The sequence below is a fragment of the Sapajus apella genome, unplaced genomic scaffold (assembly GCF_009761245.1).
Source record: "Sapajus apella isolate SASKATOON/1434 unplaced genomic scaffold, GSC_monkey_1.0 scaffold20, whole genome shotgun sequence".
Classification (NCBI taxonomy): Eukaryota; Metazoa; Chordata; class Mammalia; order Primates; family Cebidae; genus Sapajus; species Sapajus apella.
In genome coordinates, this window is record NW_022436960.1 from 11,482,182 (window position 1) to 11,506,976 (window position 24,795).

General features: G+C 35.5%; 1 protein-coding gene across 4 annotated transcripts in view; it reads left to right on the forward strand.

Moving 5' to 3' along the window:
* The window catches only part of TC2N (tandem C2 domains, nuclear), an 89,615-nt gene that overhangs the window by 50,243 nt on the left and 14,577 nt on the right, over nt 1–24,795 (forward strand). For 3 of the 4 annotated variants that reach the window (XM_032287617.1, XM_032287615.1, XM_032287616.1), the window contains exons 2-8: nt 1,587–1,709; nt 2,999–3,232; nt 18,194–18,361; nt 20,099–20,190; nt 21,416–21,491; nt 22,077–22,177; nt 22,566–22,682. In XM_032287617.1, coding sequence (XP_032143508.1) covers nt 1,643–1,709; nt 2,999–3,232; nt 18,194–18,361; nt 20,099–20,190; nt 21,416–21,491; nt 22,077–22,177; nt 22,566–22,682 — 855 coding nt within the window. In that variant the 5' untranslated portion in view covers nt 1,587–1,642. The remainder of the gene's footprint in view (nt 1–1,586; nt 1,710–2,998; nt 3,233–18,193; nt 18,362–20,098; nt 20,191–21,415; nt 21,492–22,076; nt 22,178–22,565; nt 22,683–24,795) is intronic. The other variant, XM_032287618.1, reaches the window with a different exon arrangement.

Below are 24,795 nucleotides of genomic sequence, written 5' to 3' on the forward strand. Positions count from 1 at the left end.
TTATTTGTGGCATCTTTTTGTGCGTATGTGATGTAGTGCTTAAGGTATACTTTTCTATTAATGTAACTCTGAAGATTAAAATAATTCATAAAGTATGCAGTTTATTTGTTTATTGGTCCCCATTATGGGGCCTTTGAATTACCAGAATAATTGATCTGGAGGAAGTGAATGTTTTCTCACACTTTTAATGGAGTGTCATATTTTCTTTCAACTTTTGCATGGACATAGATTAAGATAGATCAGGTGAAAGAGAAAAATTTTTTTTTAAGTTATACTAGGTATGTACTTATTAGAATATAATAATGAATAAGCTTTTCTTTAAGATACTTAGTTTCTTTCCCTATCAACTTTTTAATTTCATCTCCCTTTCTCATAGTCTGTTTTTGTTTATCCTCATATTCTAACTCTCTAACCCTATCTTCTTTACCACTCTCTTTACTTTTTTTGATACACTTTTACTTTACTTTTTAAATTGACCAAATCGTATATATTTATTATATACAATGTGATGTTTTGAAGTGCCTACACATTGTGAAATGGTTAAAACTAGCTAACATCTGCATTACCTGACGTTATTTTTGTGGAGAGAAATTAAACATCTAGCCTTAGCATCTCTGAAGAGGACCACAGATCTTCATTAGCTGTAATCACCATGTAGTACAGTAGAGCTATTGAACCTGTTTCTCCTATCAAAACTGTAATTTTGTATTCTTTGACCAATGCTCCTAAATTTACTCTGCTTCTCTATCTCAATCTTTTCCCCCTTTTCTCATCTTTCATCCTCTTTTCAGTTTCTAACTTTTACTGTTTCTTTGAACATTTTTTCTTTTGCAGTTTGTGTTTTCCCCTCTCTCCTTTTCTTACCTCTTTCTACGTCCTTTTTTCTTCTTTGATTTCTCTGACCTTTTATACCTCTCATCTTCATTTCCTGTCCCTCTCTCTCCGCTTCATTTCTACTCTTTCCCTTTTTACTTCTTATCTCTCGCTATTCCTCAGCTCACTCTGTCTCTCCTGCTGTCTAGTCTCCATTCTCTATTTCTAGGTTTGCTCCCACTTGTTTTTGACCTTTTCCTTTTCAACTCCCTTCCCAAACGTCTCCTCCTAATTCTATGTGCTCTTGTCTTAGGTTTCTTGCTGTTTTATCAGCAAAAGTTCTAGTTTACCTCTTTTTTCTTCTTTTTCTCTTTTTTCTGTTTTTCTGTGTTTCTTCCATGTTGCTTTTCTTTTTCCACACTATCCCTTCTCTTTCTCATAAACACATCCCCACTCTTGTTACTCTACATCTCTCCACTCAATCTTCCTTCTTATTTTTCCTGAAAGAAAATTAAGAATGGGAATTTTCTCATTTTTTCCAGATTTTAACATTGAGATTGTTTATTTAGTAATTTCTAAACATGTCATTTTAACAACTTATAAATAAGTTATACAACATTTCATATGGTTACAAAAATCTACCTTCCTCTTAAGTATTTTTGCTTGAGAATCCTCATTGTGTCTTATAAAGACAGATAATATGGTTTATTTAGTAACATCTAATTGCATTAAGCATGAGGAGCATGTTAACTTGTTTTCTATTCTACCCACAGATTAATACTAAGATTGGAAGTTTGTATCTTTTGCTGGATATTGGAAATCGAATGTAATGGCAACAGAATTTATAAAGAGTTGCTGTAGAGGATGTTTCTATGGTGAAACAGAAAAACACAACTGTGAGTTTTGTTTTATTTTGATGTAACATTTATGTAGCACCTTCTTCATTTGTGGCATTTTGCAATATAAAAAATTAGGCATGTTTTCCAACTTCTTGGGGGAAGCAGAAATATAAGGCACACTAGATAAATATTCCATAACTTCACATAGTCTGGAGCATAGGGGAGAGAGATTAATTCAATTTAAGAGACATGTAAGACCTTACCATAAAGAAGATTGCGTTTGCCCTGGAAATCTGAACAGGAGTTTAGCAAGATGGTTGGAAGAAGGAAGAGAAGCTGAAAGCTGGATATGGGTGTTATAGGTGGATGAAATAGTATAGTCAAAGACAAGGAGGGAAGAGAAGTATGTTTGTGAGACAACATATTCTGACCCATGTTTTGATTTAAATAAAGACAATTTTGAATATGTATATAACATTAAAAATGCCTTGAATTAATCAATAACCAGTGGGGAAGAGACCCATAACTTTATGAAGATCCACATTTATTAAGGACGCTTGGAGAGTTCTCTCTTTATTGCATGGCTTCCTTATCTCTTCTCTGGCTCTTTTTTTCCTAATCTAGAGCAGAGCTTCGTAGTATATTTGAGTATGAAGTCTTCTTTTTTACACTGAAACATTTCATAAATTTCTACACAATAGTGTTTGTACTTTCATTCAGTCTACAGATAGCATTATATTTATATAAAGAATAACTTAGCTCCCATCGTAAGTCATGTAGCCGAGGAATCACATATGATTCTAGAGAATGAATAAAATGGGTCATAAAAACTATGACAGGGATAGCTGCTATTATGAAATACATTGAGGGTCAGAATGTATTTTATTTTGTGATTTCGTTGAGATTTTTAAACTTAAAGACCTTTTGCTTCCTTATAGTGTTGCTATATGCAGTTAAGACTGATATTAACCAGTAGTACTGACCAGAATTGCTTTCGTTGACAGTATTTTTAAATGACTAGATTTTTACTTGAAAGCACTGTGTAACTAACTAACTGTGAAATAAAATCGTTTTTCCATCTGTGGATTCCTGTGGGAATAAGACCCTTTAAAGCTGCTTTTACCATTATGATTCATTAATGCACTTTAGCAATAATATTTTAATTGCTCAAACATTGTCTGGACAAAATTAATGTAGATTCCAGAAGTGTTTGATAAGACCCAAGAGTAAATGTGTCAGTAATTTGTTCTAAAATGGTTAAATATCAAAGTATACTAGGTTTAGATTATATGTAACCTATATTCATAGTTATGACTTTTTTCTTTTCCTTTTTCTTTTGTGTGCAGTTTCTGTGGAAAGAGATTATAAAGTGTCACTCCCAAATAGTCAGAATGCTGTTATCTCTGTACCTCCATTGAATTCTGTTTCTGTAAAGCCTCAGTTTGGCTGTACTGAGGATTATTTGCTTTCCAAATTACCATCTGACGGCAAAGAAGTACCATTTGTGGTGCCCAAGTTTAAGTTATCTTATATTCAACCCAGGACACAAGGAACTACTTCACATCTGGAAGAACTTGAAGGTAAACAATAAAATAGCAAGATTTAAAAATCACTGTGGCATTTAAGTGCTATTATTTTGCTTTGGTATTTTTAATACAAAATTCATATAAAACTTTCGTATTTTGTTTTTTATGTTTTGCTTTTTCTGTAGAAGAACTTAATGTACAGTATTTTTGAAAGGTCCCATTTTGAAATCTGATCACAATACAATATTTGGGAAAAAAATGAATGATTGTGTCTGTACTGAACATGTGCAGACTTTCTTCTTGTCATTTTTCCCCAAACAATACAGTGTGGCAACTATGTCAATAGCATTTACATTGTATTAGGTATTATAAGTAATCAAGAGATGATTTAAAGCATATTGGAGGATATGTGTACGTTATATGCGAATACTATACCATTTATATAAGGAACTAGAGCATCCATGGATTTTGGTATCCATGGAGGGTTCTGGAACCGATGCCTCACATTTACTGAAGGATAACTGTAATTTTAATACCTCAGTTATCCATCACATGTCTAGAATGAAAAAGTAAAGGAGTTATTTTGTATTGGTTAGTAAACATAGAAGACATGTTTCTTATTTATTATTTTCTAATATTTGGTGCAATGAAAAATAAGGAAACAATCAAATAGTCATTTTTCCTTCCCTTCTTTCTTCACCAATCTGTACTTCTCATTCTAAATAGTTACTTGAATAAGGTAGATTCATTGGCTGAATTTGGGTGATGTAGAAGCCAATGGATTAATAGAGAGAGGATGAAATAACATGTAGCTCTTGTTTTTTTAAAAAACAATTTGTGTTAGTCCATTGACACACTAAGGCACAATGGCTTTTTTACCCTCAAAATTTTATTAGAAAAATTTCAAAAATTTCAAACATACAGGAAAGTAAAACAAACAAACAAAAAACTTAATAGCCAATACCTGTATGTCCACCACATAAATTCTGCCATTAACATTACTTACTATACTTGCTTTATCAAGTATATCTGTCTACATAGCCATTCTTTTATCCATTATTAATCCCCTTTTTGGAGGGGAATGAATTTTAGAGTAAATTGAAGACACCAATATATTTCCTTGAAAACACTAAACATATATATCATTTACTGGAATTCAACCATCTCTTTACAGTTTTCTTCTTTTGACATAAATTTTATACACAATGAGCTGCCCAAGTTAATGTAGAATTTTGTGTATATTTGCTGAATTTTAAGTGTATATTTGTTGAATATTGACAAATGTCAGTGTAATACAAATCTCTATCAAGATCTACAGTATTTGTCCAAGTATTTTTTGTCTTATCCCCTCTTTTCTTCTTCTGGGATTCCAATTATACCTATGTTGGACCTTTTGATGTTCTGTAGGTCTCTGAGACTATTTTTTTTCCCAAGTATCTTTTTTTCTCCGTTCTTTAGATTCAGTAATATTGATCATTTTTTCAAATTCACTGTCTCTTCTGTTATCTTTAGTCTGCTGTTAAGCCTATTCATGAATTTTTTAGTTTAGACATTGCATTTTTTAGTTGTACCATCTACATATGGTTCTTTGTTATAGTTTTCCTCTACTGCAATTTCTTAATTTTACATTATTGCAAACCTATTTTCTTTCATGTTTTAAGCTTTAAAATCTTTATCTGCCAATTTCAGCATCTAGGTCATCTAGGTTTGGATTTGTGGATTGTCTCTTTTCTTGAAAATGGATCACATTTTCCTGTTTCTTTGTATATGGAGTACTTTTGGGTTGTATTCTTGATATCAATATCAAAAATATTGACTATTATGTTGTGGAGATTCTAGATTCAATTCCATTCCTCTGAAAAGGTTTCTTCTTTCCTCCCTTTCTTCCTTCTTCTTCCTCTTTTTCATCCCTCCTTTCCTCCTTCCCTTTCTCCTTTCCCTCCTGATATGGTTTGGATATTTGTTCCCTCCAAATTCATGTGATTCCCAATGTTAGAAGTGGGGCCTGGTGGGAGGTGATTGGATCACAGGGCAGATCCCTCATGAATGGCTTAGCAACATCCCTTTGGTGATAAGCGAGTTCTAGCCCTGAGTTCCTGTGAGATCTGGTTGTTTAAAAGAGCCTGGCACCTCACCTGCCCATCTCTTGCTCCTGCTGTTGCCATGTGATGTGCCTGTTCTCTTTTTGTCTTCCACTATGATTGCAAGCTTCCTAAGGCCCTCATCAGAAGCAGACGCTAGCACCATGTTTTCTGTACACCCTGCAAAACAGAGAGCAAATGAAACAGATTTTCTTTATAAATTACCCAGCCTCAGATACTTCTTTATAGTGATGCAAACAGAATAACACACCTTCCTCCTCCTCCTGCCTTTCTTTTTTCCTCCATTCTACCAGACAAGTAAATTGGTTGGACTTAAACTACAAATTTTGTCTTGGGTGGCAGCACTTGGGTGGTAGTTCAGAGATGAGACAGTTATTTGAAAAGGCTTTATTTACAGAATTTGGAAATCTCTCCTTTCTAGGATTCCCACCTTACTTTCCTGCAGCTCTGATTTGCTTGAACTCTACCCTGTTGTTCTTCAGCCTAGAAAGACTGTGAGTTTTCTGTTGGAGTTTTATATACCCTGTGTGGTGCCAACTTTGATGTGTGCTCAGGCTAACAGTCATTAAAGACCAATAACTCACTTTGTGTCATTACTTTTTTCCCCAGAGTCAACTTCTATCTAGATCTGTATTACTTTTCTTTACTCTTCATTGCCTTCAGGGTTTTTATTTGCTTGCTTTGTTTTAGTTTTGGTCTAGAGTTTATTGTTAGCTACAAGAGAGTTGGGTCTGGGAGGAGTGATTTTTTTTTTTTAATTACAATTAGAATTTGGTTTTTTGAGACAGAATTTCACTCTGTTGCTCGGGCTGAAGTGCAGTGGTGCGGTCTTGGCTCTCTGCAACCTCTGCCTCTTGTGTTCAAATGATTCTCATGCCCCAGCCTCCTGAGTAGCTAGGACTACAGGTGTACACCACCACACCCAGCTAATTTTTGTATTTATAGAGATGGGGTTTTGCCATGTTGGCCAGGCTGGTCTCAAACTCCTGTCCTCAAGCATTTCACCCACCTTGGCCTCCCAAATTGCTGGGATTACAGACGTGAGCCACCATACCCGGCCAAATTTAATTTTTTAAAGAAAGAAGAAAAGATGAACCCAGTGCCTAGCCTACCATCTTACTTTGTGCTTATCAGTAGTCTTTCTCAAAATAGTTTTAAAAAGTTCTGGCTCACAGAATACCCAATCAATTGATCTTTCTCTTTTTTTCATCTTTCAACAACATTGGGATTAAACCATGCAGTCTTGTAAGTTGTTTTATCCACATAATATATTCTGAACATTTCATATTTGTTGCTTTTTGATTAATTCATAGTATTTCTTCATATGAATGTACCATAATTTGTTTAATGAATTTTCTAAATAATTTTGAGTTTTTAATGTATTATTTTCACAATCAGAAAAAAGGTAAGAAATATCTACCTGGGAATCTGTGATAGTTTTTCTTATGTTCTTGACATTGCACTCACTAGAAAACATTGCTTTTTGAGTTGAATGAGGGAGAAATTGGTTAACTCTTAAATTATAGGTTCATTGAAGGAGTGATGAAACCATCTGATTTTTATATATTAGAGAGAAAATTACTTTTATTAGAGTCAAGAAAGTAAGGTGGTACCTAATTATAGAAGTTAAATAAGTGTATGTATTTATGCATGCATATGTGAATGATGGGCTGAGATAGAGAAGATTTTGAGGGGATAGGGCAGACTGCTATCAATAGTAACTAAAATTGTGTTTTAAGCACAGTCGTGAATCATTTAACAATGGGGATATGTTCTGAGAAATATGTTGTTAGGCTATCTTATTGCATGGACAACGTAGGGCACTTATACAAACCTAGATGGTGTAGCCTACTAAACACTTAGGCTATATGGATAGCTTATTTTTCCTAGGCTACAAACCTATGCAGTATATTACTATACTGAATACTGTAGGCAATTAACACAGTGGTAAGTGTTAGTGTATCTAAATATATCTACACATAGAAAAGGTACAGTAAAAATATAGTATAAAAGATAAAAGATGATACACCTTGTATTAGTCTGTTTTCATGCTGCTGATAAATACATACCTGAGACTGGGTGATTTATAATGAAAAAGAGGTTTAATGGACTCACAGTTCCACGTGGCTGGGGAGGCCTGACAATCATGACAGAAGGTGAGAGGCATGGCTTACATGGCCGCAGGTAAGAGAAAATGAGAGCCAAATGAAAGGGGAAACTCCTTATAAAACCATCAGATCTGAGACTTATTCACTACCATGAGAACAGTATGGGAGAAACTGCCCCTATGATTCAATTATCTCCTACCAGGTTTTTCCCACAACACATGGGAATTATGGGAGCTACAATTCAAGATGAGATTTGGGTGGGGACACAGCCAAACCATATCATTCTGCCCTTGGCCCCTCCTAGGTCTCACGTGCTCACATTTCAAAACCAATTATGCCTTCCCAACAGTCCCCCAAAGTCTTAACTCATTTCAGCATTAACTCAAAAGTCCACAATCCACAGTCTCATGTGAGACAAATCAAAAGTTAGTTAGTTGCTTTCTAGCTACAATGGCAGTGTAGACATTGGATAAATACACCCATTCCAAACTGGAAGAAATTGGCCAAAACGAAGGGGCTAAAGGCCCCACGCAAGTCCAAAATCAAGCGAGGGAGTCAAATCTTAAAAGCTCCAAAATGATTTCCTTTGACTTCATGTCTCACATCCAGGTCACACTGTTGTAAGAGATGGGTTCCTACGGTCTTGGGCAGCCCCACCCCTGTGGCTTTGCAAGGTACAGCCTCCCAGCTGCTCTCATGGGCTGGCATTGAGTGTGGCTTTTCCAGGTGCACAGTGCAAGCTCTTGGTGGATCTACCATTCTGAGGTTTGAAGGATGGTGGCCCTTGTCTCACAGCTCCACTAGGCAGTGCCCCAGTGGGGACTCTGTGGGGGCTTCAACCCCATATTTCCCTTCCACACTGCTCTAGCAGAGATTCTCCATGAGGGCCCTTCCCCTGCAGCAATGTCTGCCTGGACATCCAGGCACTTCTGTACATCCTTTGAAATCTAAGAGGAGGTTTCCAAACCCTAGTTCTTGATCTGTGCACCTGAAGGCTAACACCATGTGGAAGCTGCCAAGGCTTGGGCTTGCACCCTCTGAAGCCATGGCCTGAGCTGTACCTTGGCCCCTTTTAGTCATGGCTAGAGCAACTGGGACACCGGGCCCCAAGTCCCTAGGCTGCATACAGCAGGGGGTCCTGGGTCCAGCCAATGAAACCATTTTTTCCTGTTAGGCCTCCAGGCCTGTGAGGCTGCTGCAAAGTTCTCTGACATGGCCTAGAGATATTATCCCCATTGTCTTTTTTTTTTTTTTTTTTTTTTTTACTTTTTTTTGTTGTACTTTAAGTTCTAGGGTACATGTGCAGAACATGCAGGTTTGTTACATAGTTATACACATGCCATGGTGGTTTGCTGCATCCATCATCCTGTCATCTACGTTAGGTATTTCTCCTAATGCTATCCCTCCCCTATCCTCTCACCCCCCGCCAAGCCCCCCCGTGTGATGTTCCCCTCCCTATGTGCATGTGTTCTCATTGTTCAACACCCACTTATGAGTGAGAACGTGTGGTGTTTGGTTTTCTGTTCTTGTGTCAGTTTGCTGAGAATGATGGTTTCCAGCTTCATCCATGTCCCTGCAGAGGACATTAACTCATCCTTTTTTATGGCTGCAGAGTATTCCATGGTATATTTGTGCTACATTTTCTTTATCTGGTCTATCATTGATGGGCATTTGGGTCATTTCCAAGTCTTTGCTATTATGCACAGTGCCACAATAAACATATGTATGCATGTGTCTTTATAATATAATGATTTATAATCCTTTGGGCATATACCCAGTAATGGGATTGCTGGGTCAAATGCTATTCCTAGTTCTAGATCCTTGAGGAATCGCCACACTGTCTTCCACAATGGTTGAACTAATTCACACTCCCACCAACAGTGTAAAAGCATTTCTATTTCTCCATAGCTTCTCCAGCATCTGTTGTCTCCTGATTTTTTAATGATCGCCATTCTAACTGGTGTGAGATGGTATCTCAATGTGGTTTTGATTTGTATTTCTCTAATGACTAGTGATGATGAGCTTTTTTTCATGTTTGTTACCTGCATAAAAGTCTTCTTTTGAGAAGTGTCTGTTCATATTCTTTGCCATCTTTTTGATGGGGTTGTTTTTTTGTCTTGTAAATTTGTTTCAGTTTTTTGTAGATTCTAGACATTAGCCCTTTGTCAGATGGGTAGATTGCAAAAATTGTTTCCCATTCTGTTGGTTGCGTGTTCACCCTGGATAGTTTCTTTTGCTGTGCAGAAGCACTTTAGTTAATTAGATCCCATTTGTCTATTTTGGCTTTTGTTGCTATTGCTTTTGGTGTTTTAGTCATGAAGTCCTTGCCCATGCCTATATCCTAAATGGCATTGCCTAGGTTCTCTTCTAGGGTTTTTATGGTGTCAGGTCTTATGTTTAAATCTTTAATCCATCTGGAATTAACTTTTGTATAAGGTGTTTTCAGCTTTCTGCATATGGCTAGCTAGTTTTCCCAACACCATTTATTGAATAGAGAATCCTTTCCCCATTGCTTGTTTTTGTTTTTGTCAGGGTTGTCAAAGATCAGGGTTGTAGATGTGTGGTCTTACTTCTGAGACCTGTGTTCTGTTCCACTGGCCTATATATCTGTTTTGGTACCAATATCATGCTGTTTTGATTAGTGTAGCCTTGAAGTATAGATTCAAGTCAGGTAGTGTGATGCTTCCAAATTTGTTTTTTTTTTTTTGCTTAGGATTGCCTTGGCTCTGCGGGCTCTTTTTTGGTTCCATATGAAGTTTAAGGTGGTTTTCTGCAATTCTGTAAAGAAAATCAGTAGTAGCTTGATGGGGATAGCATTGAATCTATAAATTACTTTGGGCAGTATGGCCATTTTCACGATATTGATTCTTCCTAACCATGAGCATGGAATATTTTTCCGTCTGTTTGTATCCTCTCTTATTTCCTTGAGCAGTGGTTTGTAGTTCTCCTTGAAGAGGTCCTGCACATCCTTGCTAGTTGTATTCCTAGGTATTTTATTCTCTTTGTAGCAATTGTGAATGGGAGTTCACTCATGATTTGGCTCTCTGTTTGTCTATTACTGGTGTATAGGAATGCTTGTGATTTTTACGCATTGATTTTGTGTCCTGAGACTTTGCTGAAGTTGCTTATCAGCTTAAGGAGATTTTGGGCTGAGACGATAGGGTCTTATAAATATACAATCATGTTGTCTGCAAATAGAGACAATTTGACTTCCTGTTTTCCTAACTGACTACCCTTTATTTCTTTCTCTTGCCTGATTGCCCTGGCCAGAACTTCCAATACTATGTAGAATAGGAGTGATGAGAGAGGGCATCCTTGTCTTGTGCTGGTTTTCAAAGGGAATGCTTCCAGTTTTTGCCCATTCAGTATGATGTTGGCTGTGGGTTTGTCATAAATAGCTCTTACTATTTTGAGATATGTTCCATAGATACCTAGTTTATTGAGAGTTTTTAGCATGAAGGGCTGTTGAATTTGTCAAAGGCCTTCTCTGCATCTGTTGAGATTATCATGTGGTTTTTGTCTTTGGTTCTGTTTATATGATGGATTATGTTTATAGATTTGTGTATGTTGAACCAGCCTTGCATCCCAGGGATGAAGCCAACTTGATTGTGATGGATAAGCTTTTTGATGTGCTGTTGGACTCAGTTTACCAGTGTTTTATTGAGGATTTTCGCATCAATGTTCATCAGGGATATTGGCTTGAAATGTTCCTTTTTAGTTGTGTCGCTGCCTTGTTTTGGTATCAGGGTGATGTTGGTCTCATAAAATCAGTTAGGGTGGATTTCCTCTTTTTGTATTGTTTGAAATAGTTTCACAAGGCATGGTACCAGCTCTTCTTTGTACTTCTGGTAGAATTCTGCTGTGAACCTATCTGGTCCTGGACTTTTTTTGGTTGGTAGGCTATGAATTGCTACCTCAATTTCAGACCTTCTTATTGGTCTATTCAGGGGTTCAACTTCTTCCTGGTTTAGTTTTGGGAGGGTGTAAGTGTCTAGGAATTTACCCATTTCTTCTAGATTTACTGGTTTATTTGCATAGAGGTGTTTGTAGTATTCTGTGATGGTAGTTTGTATTTCTGTGGGATTGGTGGTGATATCCCCTTTATCATTTTTTATTGCACCAATTTGATTCTTCTCTCTTTTCTTCTTTATTAGTCTGGCTAATGGTCTATCTATTTTGTTGATCTTTTCAAAAAACCAGCTCTTGGATGCATTGATTTCTTTGAAGGGTTTTTTGTGTTTCTGTTTCCTTCAGTTCTTCTCTGATCTTAGTTATTTTGTGTCTTCTGCTAGCTTTTGAATTTGTTTGACCTTGCTTCTCTAGTTATTTTAATCATGACGTTAGGGTGTTGATTTTAGATTTTTCCTCGTTTCTCTTGTGGGAATTTAGTGCTATAAATTTACCTCTACACACTGCTTTAAATGTGTCCCAGAGATTCTGGTACATTGTGTCTTCGCTCTCATTGGTTCCAAAGAACGTCTTTATTTCTGCCTTCATTTCATTGTTTATCCAGTAGTCATTCAGGAACAGGTTGTTCAGTTTCCATGTAGCTGTGCAGTTTTGAGTGAGTTTCTTAATCCTGAGTTCTAATTTGATTGCACTATGGTCTGAGACACTGTTATGATTTCCATTCTTTTATGTTTGCTGAGGAGTGATTTACTTCCAATTATGTGGTCAAGTGTGATGTGGTACTGAAAAGAATGTCTATTCTGTTGATTTGGGGTAGAGAGTTCTGTAGATATCTATTAGGTCTACTTGGTCCAGATCTGAGTTCAAGTCCTGGATATCCTTGTTAATTTTCTGTCTCATTGATCTGTGTAATACTGAGAGTGGCGTGTTAAAGTCTCCCACTATTATTGTGTGGGTGTTTAAGTCTCTTTGTAGGTCATTAAGAACTTGCTTTATGTATCTGGGTGCTCCTGTATTGGGTGCATATATATTTAGGATTGTCATCTCTTCTTGTTGCATTGATCCCTTTACCATTATGCAATGCCCTTCTTTGTCTCTTTTGATTTTTGTTTGTTTAAAGTCTGTTTTATCAGAGACTAAGATTGTAACCCCTTTGCTTGGTAAATCTTCCTCCATCCCATTATTTTGAGCCTATGGAAGTCTTTGCCAAAGATGGGTCTCCTGAATACAGCACACTGATGGGTCTTGACACTTTATCCAATTTGCCAGTCTGTGTCTGTTGATTGGGACATTTAGTCCATTTACATTTAATATTGTTATGTGTGAATTTAATCCTGCCATTTTGATGCTAGTGGGTTGTTTTTCCCATTAGTTGATGCAGTTGCTTCATAGTGTCAATGGTCTTTACAATTTGGTATGTTTTTGCACTGGCTGGTACTGGTTGTTCCTTTCCGTGTTTAGTGCTTCCTTCAGGAGTTCTTGTAAGGTAGGCCTGGTGGTAACAAAATCTCTCAGCATTTGCTTGTCCATAAAATATTTTATTTCTCCTTTGCTTATGAAGCTCAGTTGGCTAGATATGAAATTTTGGGCTGAAAATTCTTTTCAAGAGTGTTGAATATTGACACCCACTCTTCTGGCTTGTAGGATTTCTGCTGAGAGATCCGCTATGATGGGCTTTCCTTTGTGGGTAACTAGACCTTTCTCTCTGGCTGCCCTTAGCATTTTTTCCTTCATTTCAACCCTGGTGAATCTGACATTATGTGTCTTGGGGTTGCCCTTTTTGAGGAATATCTTTGTGGTGTTCTCTGTATTTTCTGAATTTGAATGTTGGCCTGACTCGCTACGTTGGGGAAGTTCTCCTGAATAATATCCTGAAGAATATTTTCCAACTTGGTTTCATTCTCCCCATCACATTCAGATACACCCATCAAACATAGATTTGGTCTTTTCACATAATCCCATATTTCTTGGAGGCTTTGTTCATTTCTTTTCACTCTTTTCTCTCTAATCTTGCCTTCTCACTTTATTTCATTGAATTAGTCTTCAATATCTGATATCGTTTCTTCCACTTGATTGATTTAGCTATTGAAACTTGTGTATGCTTCACAAAGTTCTCGTGCTGTGTTTTTCAGCTCCATCAAGTCGTTTTATGTTCTTCTCTGCGCTTGTTATTCTAGTTAGCATTTTGTCTAACCTTTTCTCAAGGTTCTTAGCTTTCTTACATTTGATTAGAACATGCTCCTTTAGCTTGGAGAAGTTTGTTATTACCCACCTTCTGAAGCCTGCTTCAGTCAATTTGTCAAACTCATTCTTCATCCAGTTTTGTTCCCTTGCTGGTGAGGAGTTGTGAGGAGAAGAGGTGTTTCGGTTTTTGGAGATTTCAGTCTTTTTATGCTGGTTTCTTACCATCTTTGTGGATTTATCTACCTTTGTCTTTGAAGTTGGTGACCTTTGGGTGGGTTCTCTGAGTAGACATCCCCCCACCAAGCTCGACCTGGGACATTCGAGCTGTGCTAGCTGCAAGAATTTCAAGCCAGTGGATCTTAGCTTGCTGGTCTTCATGGGGGTGGCACCTGCTGAGCCAAATCACTTGGGGGTATTCCCCCCTGGCTTCAGCCCCCTTTTCAGGGGAATAAGCAGTTTTGTCTCGCTGGCCTTTCAGGTGCCAATGGGGTATGAGAAAAAAAAAAACAAAAAACTGCTGCAGCTAGAACAGCCACCCAGTTTTGTGCTAGAAACCTGGAGCACTGGTGTTGTAGGCACCAAAGGGAATCTCCTGGTCTGCAGGTTGTGAAGACCCTGGAAAAAATACAGTATCTGAGCCAGAGTGTCAGAAAAAGTCCCTAATGGCTTCCCTTGGTTAGAAGAGGGAGTTCTCTAGCCCCTTGTGCTTCCCAGGTGAGGCGATACCCCACCCTGCTTCAACTTGCATTCCTTGGGCTGCACCCACTGTCTAACCAGTTCCAGTGAGATGAACCTGGTACCTCAGTTGGAAATGCAGAGATTACCTACCTTCTGCATCACTCTCACTGGGAACTGCATGTCAGAGCCGTGCCTATTTGGCCATCTTGGTGAAAATCCCCCCCCCATCGTCTTGATGATTAACATTTGGCTCCTTTTCACTTATGCAAATTTCTGCAGCTGGCTTGAATTTCTCCTCAGAAAATGTGTTTTTTTTCCTATTGCATTGTCAGTCTGCACTTTTTTCCAACTTTTATGCTCTGTTTGTCTTTTGAAATGGAATGCTTTTAACAACACTCAGGTTATCTCTTGAATGCTTTGCTGCTTAGAAATTTCTTCTGCCAGATACCCTAAATCATCTCCCTCAAGTTCAAAGTTTCACAAATCTCTATGCAGGGGCAAAATGCCACCAGTGTCTTTGCTAAAACATAGCAAGAGTCACTTTTACTCTAGTTCCCAACAAGTTCTCATCTGCATCTGAGACTACCTCAGCCTGGATTTCATTGTCCATGTCATTATCAGCATTTTGGTCAAAGCCATTCAACAAGTTTCTAAGAAGTTTCTAACTTTGCCACATCTTCCTGTCTTCTTCTGAGCCCTCCAAACTGTTCCAACCTCTGCTTGTTACCCAGATCCAAAGCTGCTTCCACATTTTTGGGTATCTTTACAGCAACACCCCACTCCTGGTACCAATGTAGTATATTAGTTTATTTTCATGCTGCTGATAAAGACATACCTGAGATTGGGTAATTTATAAAAGAAAAAAAAAAAGAGCTTAATGGATTCACAGTTCCATGCAGCTGGGGAGGCCTCACAATCATGATGGAAGGAGAAAGACGTGTCTTATATGGTGGCGGGCAAGAGAGAATGAGAGCCAAGCAAAAGGGGAAAACCCTTATAAAACCTTCAGATCTCTTGAGACTTATTCACTACTAGAAGTACAGTATGGGGGAAACTGCCCCTATGATTCAATTATCTGCCACCAGTTCTCTCCCACAACACAGGAGTATTATGGAAGCTACAACTGAAGATGAGATTTGGATGGGGGCACAGCCAAACCATATCACACCTGTATAGGGCATTTACCATGAATGGAGCTTTCAGGGCTATAAGTTGCTTTGGGTGAGTCAGTGAGTGAGTAGTGAGTGAATGTGAAGACTAGGACATTACTGTATACTACTGTGGATTTTATAAACACTGTACACTTAGGATATACTAAATTTGTTAAACATATTTGTGTTTCTTCAGTAGTAAATCTTAGCTTACTATAACTTTTTAACTTTATAAACAACTATTTTTAAAGTTTTTGACTCTTTTGTAATAATACTTGGGTTAAACAAACACAATGTGCAGCTATACAAAAGTATTTTCTTTATATCTTTATAAGCTTTTTTCTATTAAAAACTTTTTTTTTAACTTCTTAAACATTTTTGTTAAAAACTTAGACACAAACATCCGCACTATACTAGGCCTACACATCTTGATGACGATCATTGTGATGTCACTAGACGTTAGGAACTTTTCAGTTCCATTATATGTTTATGTAACCACTGTTGTATATGTGGTCCCTAGTTGGCCACAATGTTGTTATACGGAGAATTACTATAATTTAAACCTTTGAAGAATTTAGCTTATGTCTATATATTATTCCCAGCATAATTATTAACGTTGAAATGAATTTGACCCATATTTTATCCTTTTAAAATTATGAACTCTAATACACATAGAAAACTGCACAAAGCAGAAACATAAAGCTCAGTGATTTATTACAAAGCAGAACACTTGTATAGGTACCACCTAGGTAAAGAAATAGAGTATTATTAGTAACCCCAAAGCTCCTCTCCATTTCTTTGCCTTTCAGTCACCCTAGAATGTTTAGTACTAGGATTGTTATAATCATAACTCTCTTGCTTTTCTTACTTCTTACCACCTAAGCACACATCCCTGAATATTGTAGTTTAATTTTTTCTGTTTTCTGAACTTTATATCAAATAAACAATTTATTCAGTCTGTATTCTTTTGTTTATGGGTTTTCTCATTCAACATTATGTTTTTGAGATTCATTCAAGTAATTGTCAGTTTTAGTTTGTTTTTATATCTGTACAGTAAGTGTATATAACACTTTGTTCTGTATTCTAAATGGCATGGTGTATAGTAGTGTTTCTGTATAGCATACTATAAGGTCTTTTTATGTAGTAAGTATATACCACTATTTATTTTACTGTTGATGAGATTTTGAGATTTTTCCAATTTTTGGCTATTATGGGTAATAATACTTATGAACATTCTTATGCATAGCTCTTGGTGCACATGTACAAGCATTTCAGTTGTGTATATGTTCAGAATGGCTTGTTGGGTCATAGAATGTAAATATCTTTAGTTTTAGTAGAAATTGCCAAACTCTTTTCCATTAGTGATTATATCAATTTATATTTCCACTAGCATAGTATGATTGTTTACATTCCTCTACTTTCTTGCCAACACTTGGTATTATCAGTCTTTTTACTTTTAACTATTCTATTGAGTATATTGTGGTATTTCCATGCGTTTTCAACTTATTTTTTCGTCATGATTAATGAGATTGATAGTCTGTCTTCTGAAGTGCCTGTTAAGATCTTAAGCCAGTTTATACATAGTCTCGTCTGTTTTTTTCTTATTGATTTGTGGGCATTCCTCATGTATTCTGGATATGAGCCCTTTATGGCCATACCACCCTGAATGCACCTGATCTCATCTGATCTTGGAAGCTAAGCAGGGTTGGGCCTGGTTACGAGCCCTTTGTCAGTTATGCTTGTTGCACATACCTTCTTTCACTCTGCAGGTTACCTTAAATAGTCTTTGACAGATGGAAATGTTAAATTTTAGTGTAGTTCAGTTTATTAAAATATGTCTATGATTAGGCTGGGCACAGTGGCTCATGCCTGTAATCCCGGCTACTCAGGAGGCTGAGGCCTCCCAGTATATATAAATATGTATAAAGATATATATATATTTCTACAATTAATGCTCTCTATGTTCTATTTAAGAAGTGCTTCCCTGTCCTAAGGTCATGGAAACTTTCTTATAAGTTAACCTGAATATAGAAACTTTATTGGTTTGCCTTTAACATTTAATTCAGATTTACAGTCTTCATGGAACTAATTTTTTGTGAATATGTTTGGTTGAATGTAGGCTTTTTTTTCCTATTGATATCCAGTTGTCTTATCACCTTTTAGTGAAAAGATCATCCTTTTGTGCAGTGCCACCATAATTATAAATTAAGTGTTCATGAAATGGGTATCTGTTTCTGGGCCTTCTCTTCTTTGGCATTGATCACTTTTTCTGTCACTTACCAGTATTATATTCCTAGTACCCAGTAGAGCAAATCTTTCAGTCTTATTTTTCTTCTTAAAGATTAAGCTTTTGGTTATTCTTGGTCTTTAGTGTTTTCATGTAAATTTTTTTATTTTTATTTTTGCTATTTGATTTCCAGCTTAATTGCATTGTAGTAAGTAAATGTACTTTGTATGATTTCAATCCTTTCAAATTTGAGACTTTCTTGGTGTATCTCAGCATGTGGTCAGTTTTAATACATGTTCTATGTCTTGTTGTAAAGGATATATCTCCCCCCAAAATCTTGTAATCTAAAAGATGTTCTATATATAAGTAGAAAAATAAGAGGAAACTCAGATCACAAAACACAGAATTGTCTGTGGGGCAAAGAAAAATGCCAGAAATTTACCAAACTGTTCTAAGTGCAGGCTTCATGGTTGACCCCTAGCATAATACTTCACACAGAACTCCATTAATATGTGCTAATATTTTTAGATCTCAAAGGCATGTAATTTAGTATTAGTTGAGACAAAATATTTTTTCTTTTGCCCTGGGTATACCAGTCGTTGGCTACTAACTACAAGAAAAGGATGTTTTAAAATTTTAGAAACATTTGCTTTCAGGATCTGCCAGAGCATCTTTTGGAGATCGAAAGGTAGAACTTTCCAGTTCATCCCAGCATGGACCTAGCTATGATGTGTATAACCCATTCTATATGTGTCAGCACATTTCACCTGATTTGAGTCGACGCTTTCCTCCCCGTTCAGAAGTGACGAGACTGTATGGATCAGGTATGAAAATTTTTTGTGCTTTTCCTCTTTGTGTTTCTCTTTAAGAAATTTAGAAATCAAATCTAAGATCTGGGAATAAATGATTCTTACTATTAAAAGCAATTTAAAAATAAGAATAAAAGCAAGCTTCATAAATGTGATAAACATTATGACATCTCTGTAGTGTTAATGTCTAACATAAAAATTGAAAGATTAATGAGTTATATCTGTTGGTAGTTCTAAATTCCATTTAATTTTCCTTTTTTGAAAGAAGTTTTGGTTCAAGAGATTTTTTTTTGTACAACATGGGAACTGTAGTTAATTATGATATATTCTTGAAAAGTGCTAGAAGAGTGGATGTTAGGTGTTCTTAAAACACTTTGTTATTCAAAAGTGATAACTGTGAGATAATACATTTGTAAATTAGCTAGATTTAATCATTCTGCAGTATATATGTACTTTAAAACATTATGCTGTTTACAATGAATACATATAATAAAAGAAAAAGAAGTAAGCTGCATACCAGGTACAAGAGGAAAAAAATAAAATAAAATAGAAAGAAGTTTTGTTTTCAGAGTATTTTTTCCTTTTTGTTGTTGTTGTTTTAAGACAGAGTCTCACTTTGCTGCCCAGGTCGGAGTGCAGTGGTGTGATCTCAGCTCACTGCAGCATCAACCTCCCAGGCTCCAGTGACACTCACATCTCAGCTCCCCCGTCACCAGAAGCTGTGACTATAGGCACGTGCCACCACAGCTAACTAATTTTTAAATATTTTTTGTAGAGATGGGGTTTCACCATGTTGCCCAGGTTGGGCTTGAACTCCTGGGCTGAAGCAGTCCTCCTACCTTGGCCTCCCAAATTGCTGGGATTACAGGCCTGAGCCACTGCACCAGCCCAGATTATTTTGCATACATTTCATTTGTCATCTGTCTGTTCATAAATTCCACAACATAGATACGTTGTACTAAATATAATATTTTTTTTCCATTTTTTTCTGTATTCAATTAAACTGATGAATTTAGAACTCATGGTATGATTAGAAATATAAACAAACTGCTTAAATGATTATAGAACTTTTTAATTTTCATATTTGAGACTCTGAATTATAGTCTACCATGTATGTCTGTGATTCACAAAATTCTCAGTTTTTCAGGGGTGTGTGTGTGTGTGTGTTTGTGTGTGTGTGTGTGTGTAAATCAACCACTGAATTTAGGGTGAGGTACTGAAAATAAAGAAGAAATACTTATTTAAGGGCCTGCCTTGCATTCACTCCTGTGCTAGAATATACAATTGGCACACAAAGCTCCTTTCTTCACAGATCTTGCAGTGTAGGAGGGAAACTAAAAATACAGACCAGAAATATAGGAGCACATGGGATTCAGTATTGATTTTTTTTAAGTAATACATGCTTATTAATAATAAATAGTTACATTACACTTAGTACAGAGTATTTACTCTTAGATTATATTTATTGGATCAAGGAATGGGGAATGTAAAGTAAAGGGTAAATTTTCCCTGTTTGGTATTTGATGTAGATGTGAAAATGTGTTGTTTGATTTTTGTTGATTTGTTTCAAACAAAAATAAAATAATAGAAAAACATTTTTTTAAGTTAAAAATTTTTATTAGAAGGCTTTATCTCTTCTGTAGATTAACACATAATATTCATGATGTATTGCTGCAGAGATTTAGTTCATGGTAATTAAATAGAATTCTAGTGTTTCTTAAAAATATATACTTTTCTCAAATCCCTGTCTAGTTTGTGATTTAAGGACCAACAAACATCCCGGTTCTCCTGGGCTAAGCAAATCTATGTTTGACCTTACAAGTTCATCTCAGCGATTTATCCAGGTAAATTAATCATATAAATTTAATTATCTGTGATAATTTGTTTTCAAATTAAAAATTCAGAAATGTATGAATTATATTAGGAATCTATTCTGATATCTGTATCTATTCTGATACCTAAGGAATAAATACTTGATATTTCCCATGTACATTATTTTAGGAAACTGTTATTTGATTGCTGAAAGGCAGTAGTTTTTCTTTTTTCAATAAATTTTTTAAAATAAATATATCTCAGTTGGTATGCTCTCAGGGAATCTTAAAACAGTTGTTATTTAAAATGGCATAATTAAAAGTGCTTATTAGTTTAACTTTCCTTATTGAATATAGCCAGCTAGTTGTTAAAAATTATATTTATTTTGAGATGTAGGACTTTACTCACTAATATTAACACTGTGTCCTGGTTTTGAAAAGGAATTGAGAATTATTTTGATGTTTTAAAAATGTTTCTTTTTTAGTACAAGTAAACTGATTATTTAAAATTAGAAAATAGACGTTGGTAAAGTAAAAAGACAAATTCCTGTATTTCCTATAATTCAGAGTAAGTGCAATGTGAATATACTGTTATATGGACTCATGGACTTGTTTCCATGTGAATGTATATATATACATATGTTTTACGAAATGGAAATATATTCTAGATAATCCTCAGCTGAGTTAACTTTTTATAGGTTTTTTTTTTTTTTTTTTTTTTTTTTAATAGCAACAGGTGTTTAACATGCATCAGACTTGTTTGCAGAGCTTGTCAAAACACAGGATGACAGGCTTCATCCCCAGAGTTTTTAATTCACTAGCTCTGCAGGAGGGCCTGAATTTGCATTTCTACCAAATTCCAAATGATAAGGATGCTGCAGGTCCAGATGGCCTATGCTTTGATAATTGCTGCTCTACAAGTTTTTTGATAGCAGGGTATTTCCAAATAAATTCTCATTTTCATTAATATTCTCAGGTATGAAACTTAAGCAGTAATATCATTCTCCGTATTATAAAACCAAACCAAAAACAGCAAAGGCTTTCCAGTATATTATCTTATAAGATATTGAAGATATCCCTAACACATGCCAAAAGCTTTTTTTCCATCTTTACCACCTGTAAGTGGGAAATTCTGACCTGTAACACTGTCAAAATAGTTAGCATGCAGTTTGTTACTAGGATGGCTATTGAGGCATAAGTATCAGAATCCTTAAGGTTTCATATGCAATTTCTGACTAAAGGATAATTTTACTTATAGAGACATGATTCATTGTCCAGTGTACCCAGTAGTAGTTCTTCAAGGAAAAATTCTCAGGGGAGTAACAGAAGCCTGGGTAAGGAATAAAGTATTCTACTTTTATACTCTTAAGATAATTATTTCTACTCAATAGTAACTTGAAAGTGTATGTAATGTGAAAAACTCTAGATGATTAAATCTACTGTGTTTATATAATAAACTAAGTCTAAATAAAACTATGTCAGTAGTGTTATCAGCATATGGATACTCAGATCACACAGTCCATTTCTCAGTGTTCAGGTACAAGTGTGGCTTTTTAAGAAGTGAAACAGTTGAATATCTTTTGTTTGTATAAAAGTGTACTAGTGAAGGAGCCTCCAGAAGAATACAGTATTAAGACCATATAAATGTTATTTGGAAAGATTTTTCCTAGTTTTAATTTAAATCCCTCACTGCAATTGAGTTCAGTTTTTAAACCATGAGAGCTTTTTATAGTATATATCTTACCTCTAGTGCTTCAATAAAAACATTGAAGTGTGATTTTTGTCTTATTAGATTGTGAACTTTAAAAAATAATTGTAGCATTTTAAAATTGTGCTCTTAATATTGGCTTGTATCAAAGCTTAATTGGGTTAGAAGGATTGCATGGCATTTGAAACATCTTTGTCCTTTTATAATTCAGATACAATTACTCTATCAGGAGATGAAAGAGACTTTGGGAGACTGAATGTGAGATTGTTTTATAATTCTTCAGTAGAACAGATCTGGATCACAGTTTTACAGGTAAATTAGTATAGTTAATACCAGCTTTTATTATAAAATTGAATATTTAGACATTGTAAACATTTACTGTTGTCCTTTCCTGGGAAATGGGCCAATGCCATCTTTGAAATTTGGAATTCTATAATATTTTTACAGAAAATAGTATTTAATAAAGCATCTAAGAAATCTGTAGTATGATGGAAGTATGTGTGTTTTTAAGCTCAAGAGGGAAATTGACGTGACATCTAGAATATTATATTTCAAAATTAATGTGGATGCAACATGAGGTCTCAGTAGACAAGTTTATTTTTATAGTTTTTATCTGAAGTCAGTAACGCAAGAAATACATCAAATATTTGTATTGTCAGAGCCATTTGTAAAATTCAAACTGTATTTTTAATATTTTTAGTGCAGAGATTTAAGTTGGCCCTCTAGTTATGGAGACACTCCTACTGTTTCTATAAAAGGAATACTTACATTGCCCAAACCAGTGCATTTCAAATCTTCAGCCAAGGAGGGTTCCAACGTAAGTGACTGTTTTTGTTTGAATTTCTTTTCTGTTTTTCTTATATTTGTCACTTTTATCCATGTAGACAAATCAGAAAAAGTGTTTTAGGAAAACTACAACTATGAATTGTTGCTTTTTCAAGACAACTTTGAGTCTCAAAAATATTGGTATTTCATTGTCTAGTATTAAGATGCATTTAAAAAGAGTATTTTATTCACTTAAGTACATAGAAGATGAACAATATCTAAGAAACCAATTTATTTTTCTTGGGTGAAGGGAAATGAATCTTGGCTTCTCTTTCCCCCAACACACTTTGGCTTTGAAAAATAATTTCATAATCACAATGAATTTCTTTTAAATACTTCCAATTAGTATAACAGAAGGACTTAGGATCCTGAGTTTGGTTTTGTAGATCCTAGGTTTTACATTAATTTAAATACATGTTCATTTTTGTCATTTGTTATAGGTTAAAGGATTATTGTTTTTCTATGCAAATGAAAAGATATCTTCTCAAAGATGTCATTTTAAAATAAGATAATTCACATGACTAATAAACGTGTAAAAAGTTTATTCTCACTATTAATCATAGAAATAAAAATTGAAATTACATATTGCTTTCTGTTTCTTTCTTCCTCTCTTTCTTTTTTTTTTTTTTTTGGAGACAGAGTCTTGCTCTGTCACCCAGGGCTGGAATGCAGTAATGCAATCTTGGCTCACTGCAACCTCTGCCTCCAGGTTTCAAGCAATCCTCCTGCTTCAGCCTTCCAAGTAGCTGGGACTACAGGCACGTGCCACCATGCCTGGCTAATATTTTGTATTTTTAGTAGAGACGAGGTTTCACTGTGTTAGCCAGGATGGGCTCGATGTCCTGACCACGTGATCCACCTACCCCAGAGTGCTGGGATTATAGGCCTGAGCCACTGTGCCTGGCCTCTTCCTCTCTTCTTTCTTTCCTTTCTTTGTAGAATTAGGAAAAATTTTACGGGTTCTCTAGAACATACAACTTCTTTGAAATTATCTTGATACTACATGTCAAAACCTTAAAATATTTATACTTTTAAACAGTAATTCTACTTTGAAACTGGAAATTATTTCAGTAGAAATAATCTAAAATGCAAACAAAAATGTATAAAATATTCTTAGAAGTTTTGTTTAAAGAAAAATTGAAAAAAGTCTAAACATGTCTTACAGAGGAATGGCTGAAAAACCTAATGGTGTACCTATGTATATTCGTTTCCTTGGGCTACCATAACACGGTACTGTACCACAAACTGGGTGACTTACAACAACAGAATTTTCTCTCTTTCAGCTTTGGAGAAAGTCCAAAATTAAAATAGCAGTGTTGGTTCCTTCTCTGAGGGAGAATCTGTTCCATGCCTCTCTTCTAGCTACTGGAATGGCCAGCAATCCATGACATTCCCTGGCTTGTAGATCACTCCAGTCTCTGCTTCTGTCTTCACACGGTGTTATACCTGTGTTCTGGGTATTCACATGGCCGTCTTCTTAGGGATCCACCCTACTTCATTATTACCTCTTTTTAACTTCACTGATCACATCTGCAGTGACCTTGTTTCCAAATGAGTTCACACTATGAGATGCTGTGGCTTAGGATTTCAACATATCTTTTTTAGGGAGGTATAATTTAGTCCATAACACTATGTGATAGAAAACTAGGTAGCTATGAAAACTAATGTTTGGGAAGAGTTTTTAAGGACCTGGAAAAACATTTTTGATAAATGAAAAAGGCAATGATCAAAATTGGGGTGTGTGTATGTGTATATATGCATGTATGTGTGTTATGTGTGTATATATGTGTGTGTGTATATATTAGGATCTCACTTTATGAAAATATGTATCATCGAAAGTCTAGATAGAAATAAACCTTAACTCATAACCTTGACACTCATAAATGAATACTTTCTGAATTACACAGTTTTACTTTTTGATTTTCAAATAAAACTAATTTAACTTAGGTAAAAATGTTGTCATATTGAAACTTATATGGCATCTTTCATTTTACAATTTTATTATTATACATAAAGTTGTTTGGGAGACTTCTATTTGGCAAAATGTGGAAAGTGTGAAATGAAGCATCACACTTGCTTAATTTGTAAGCTCATTAAACATTTTA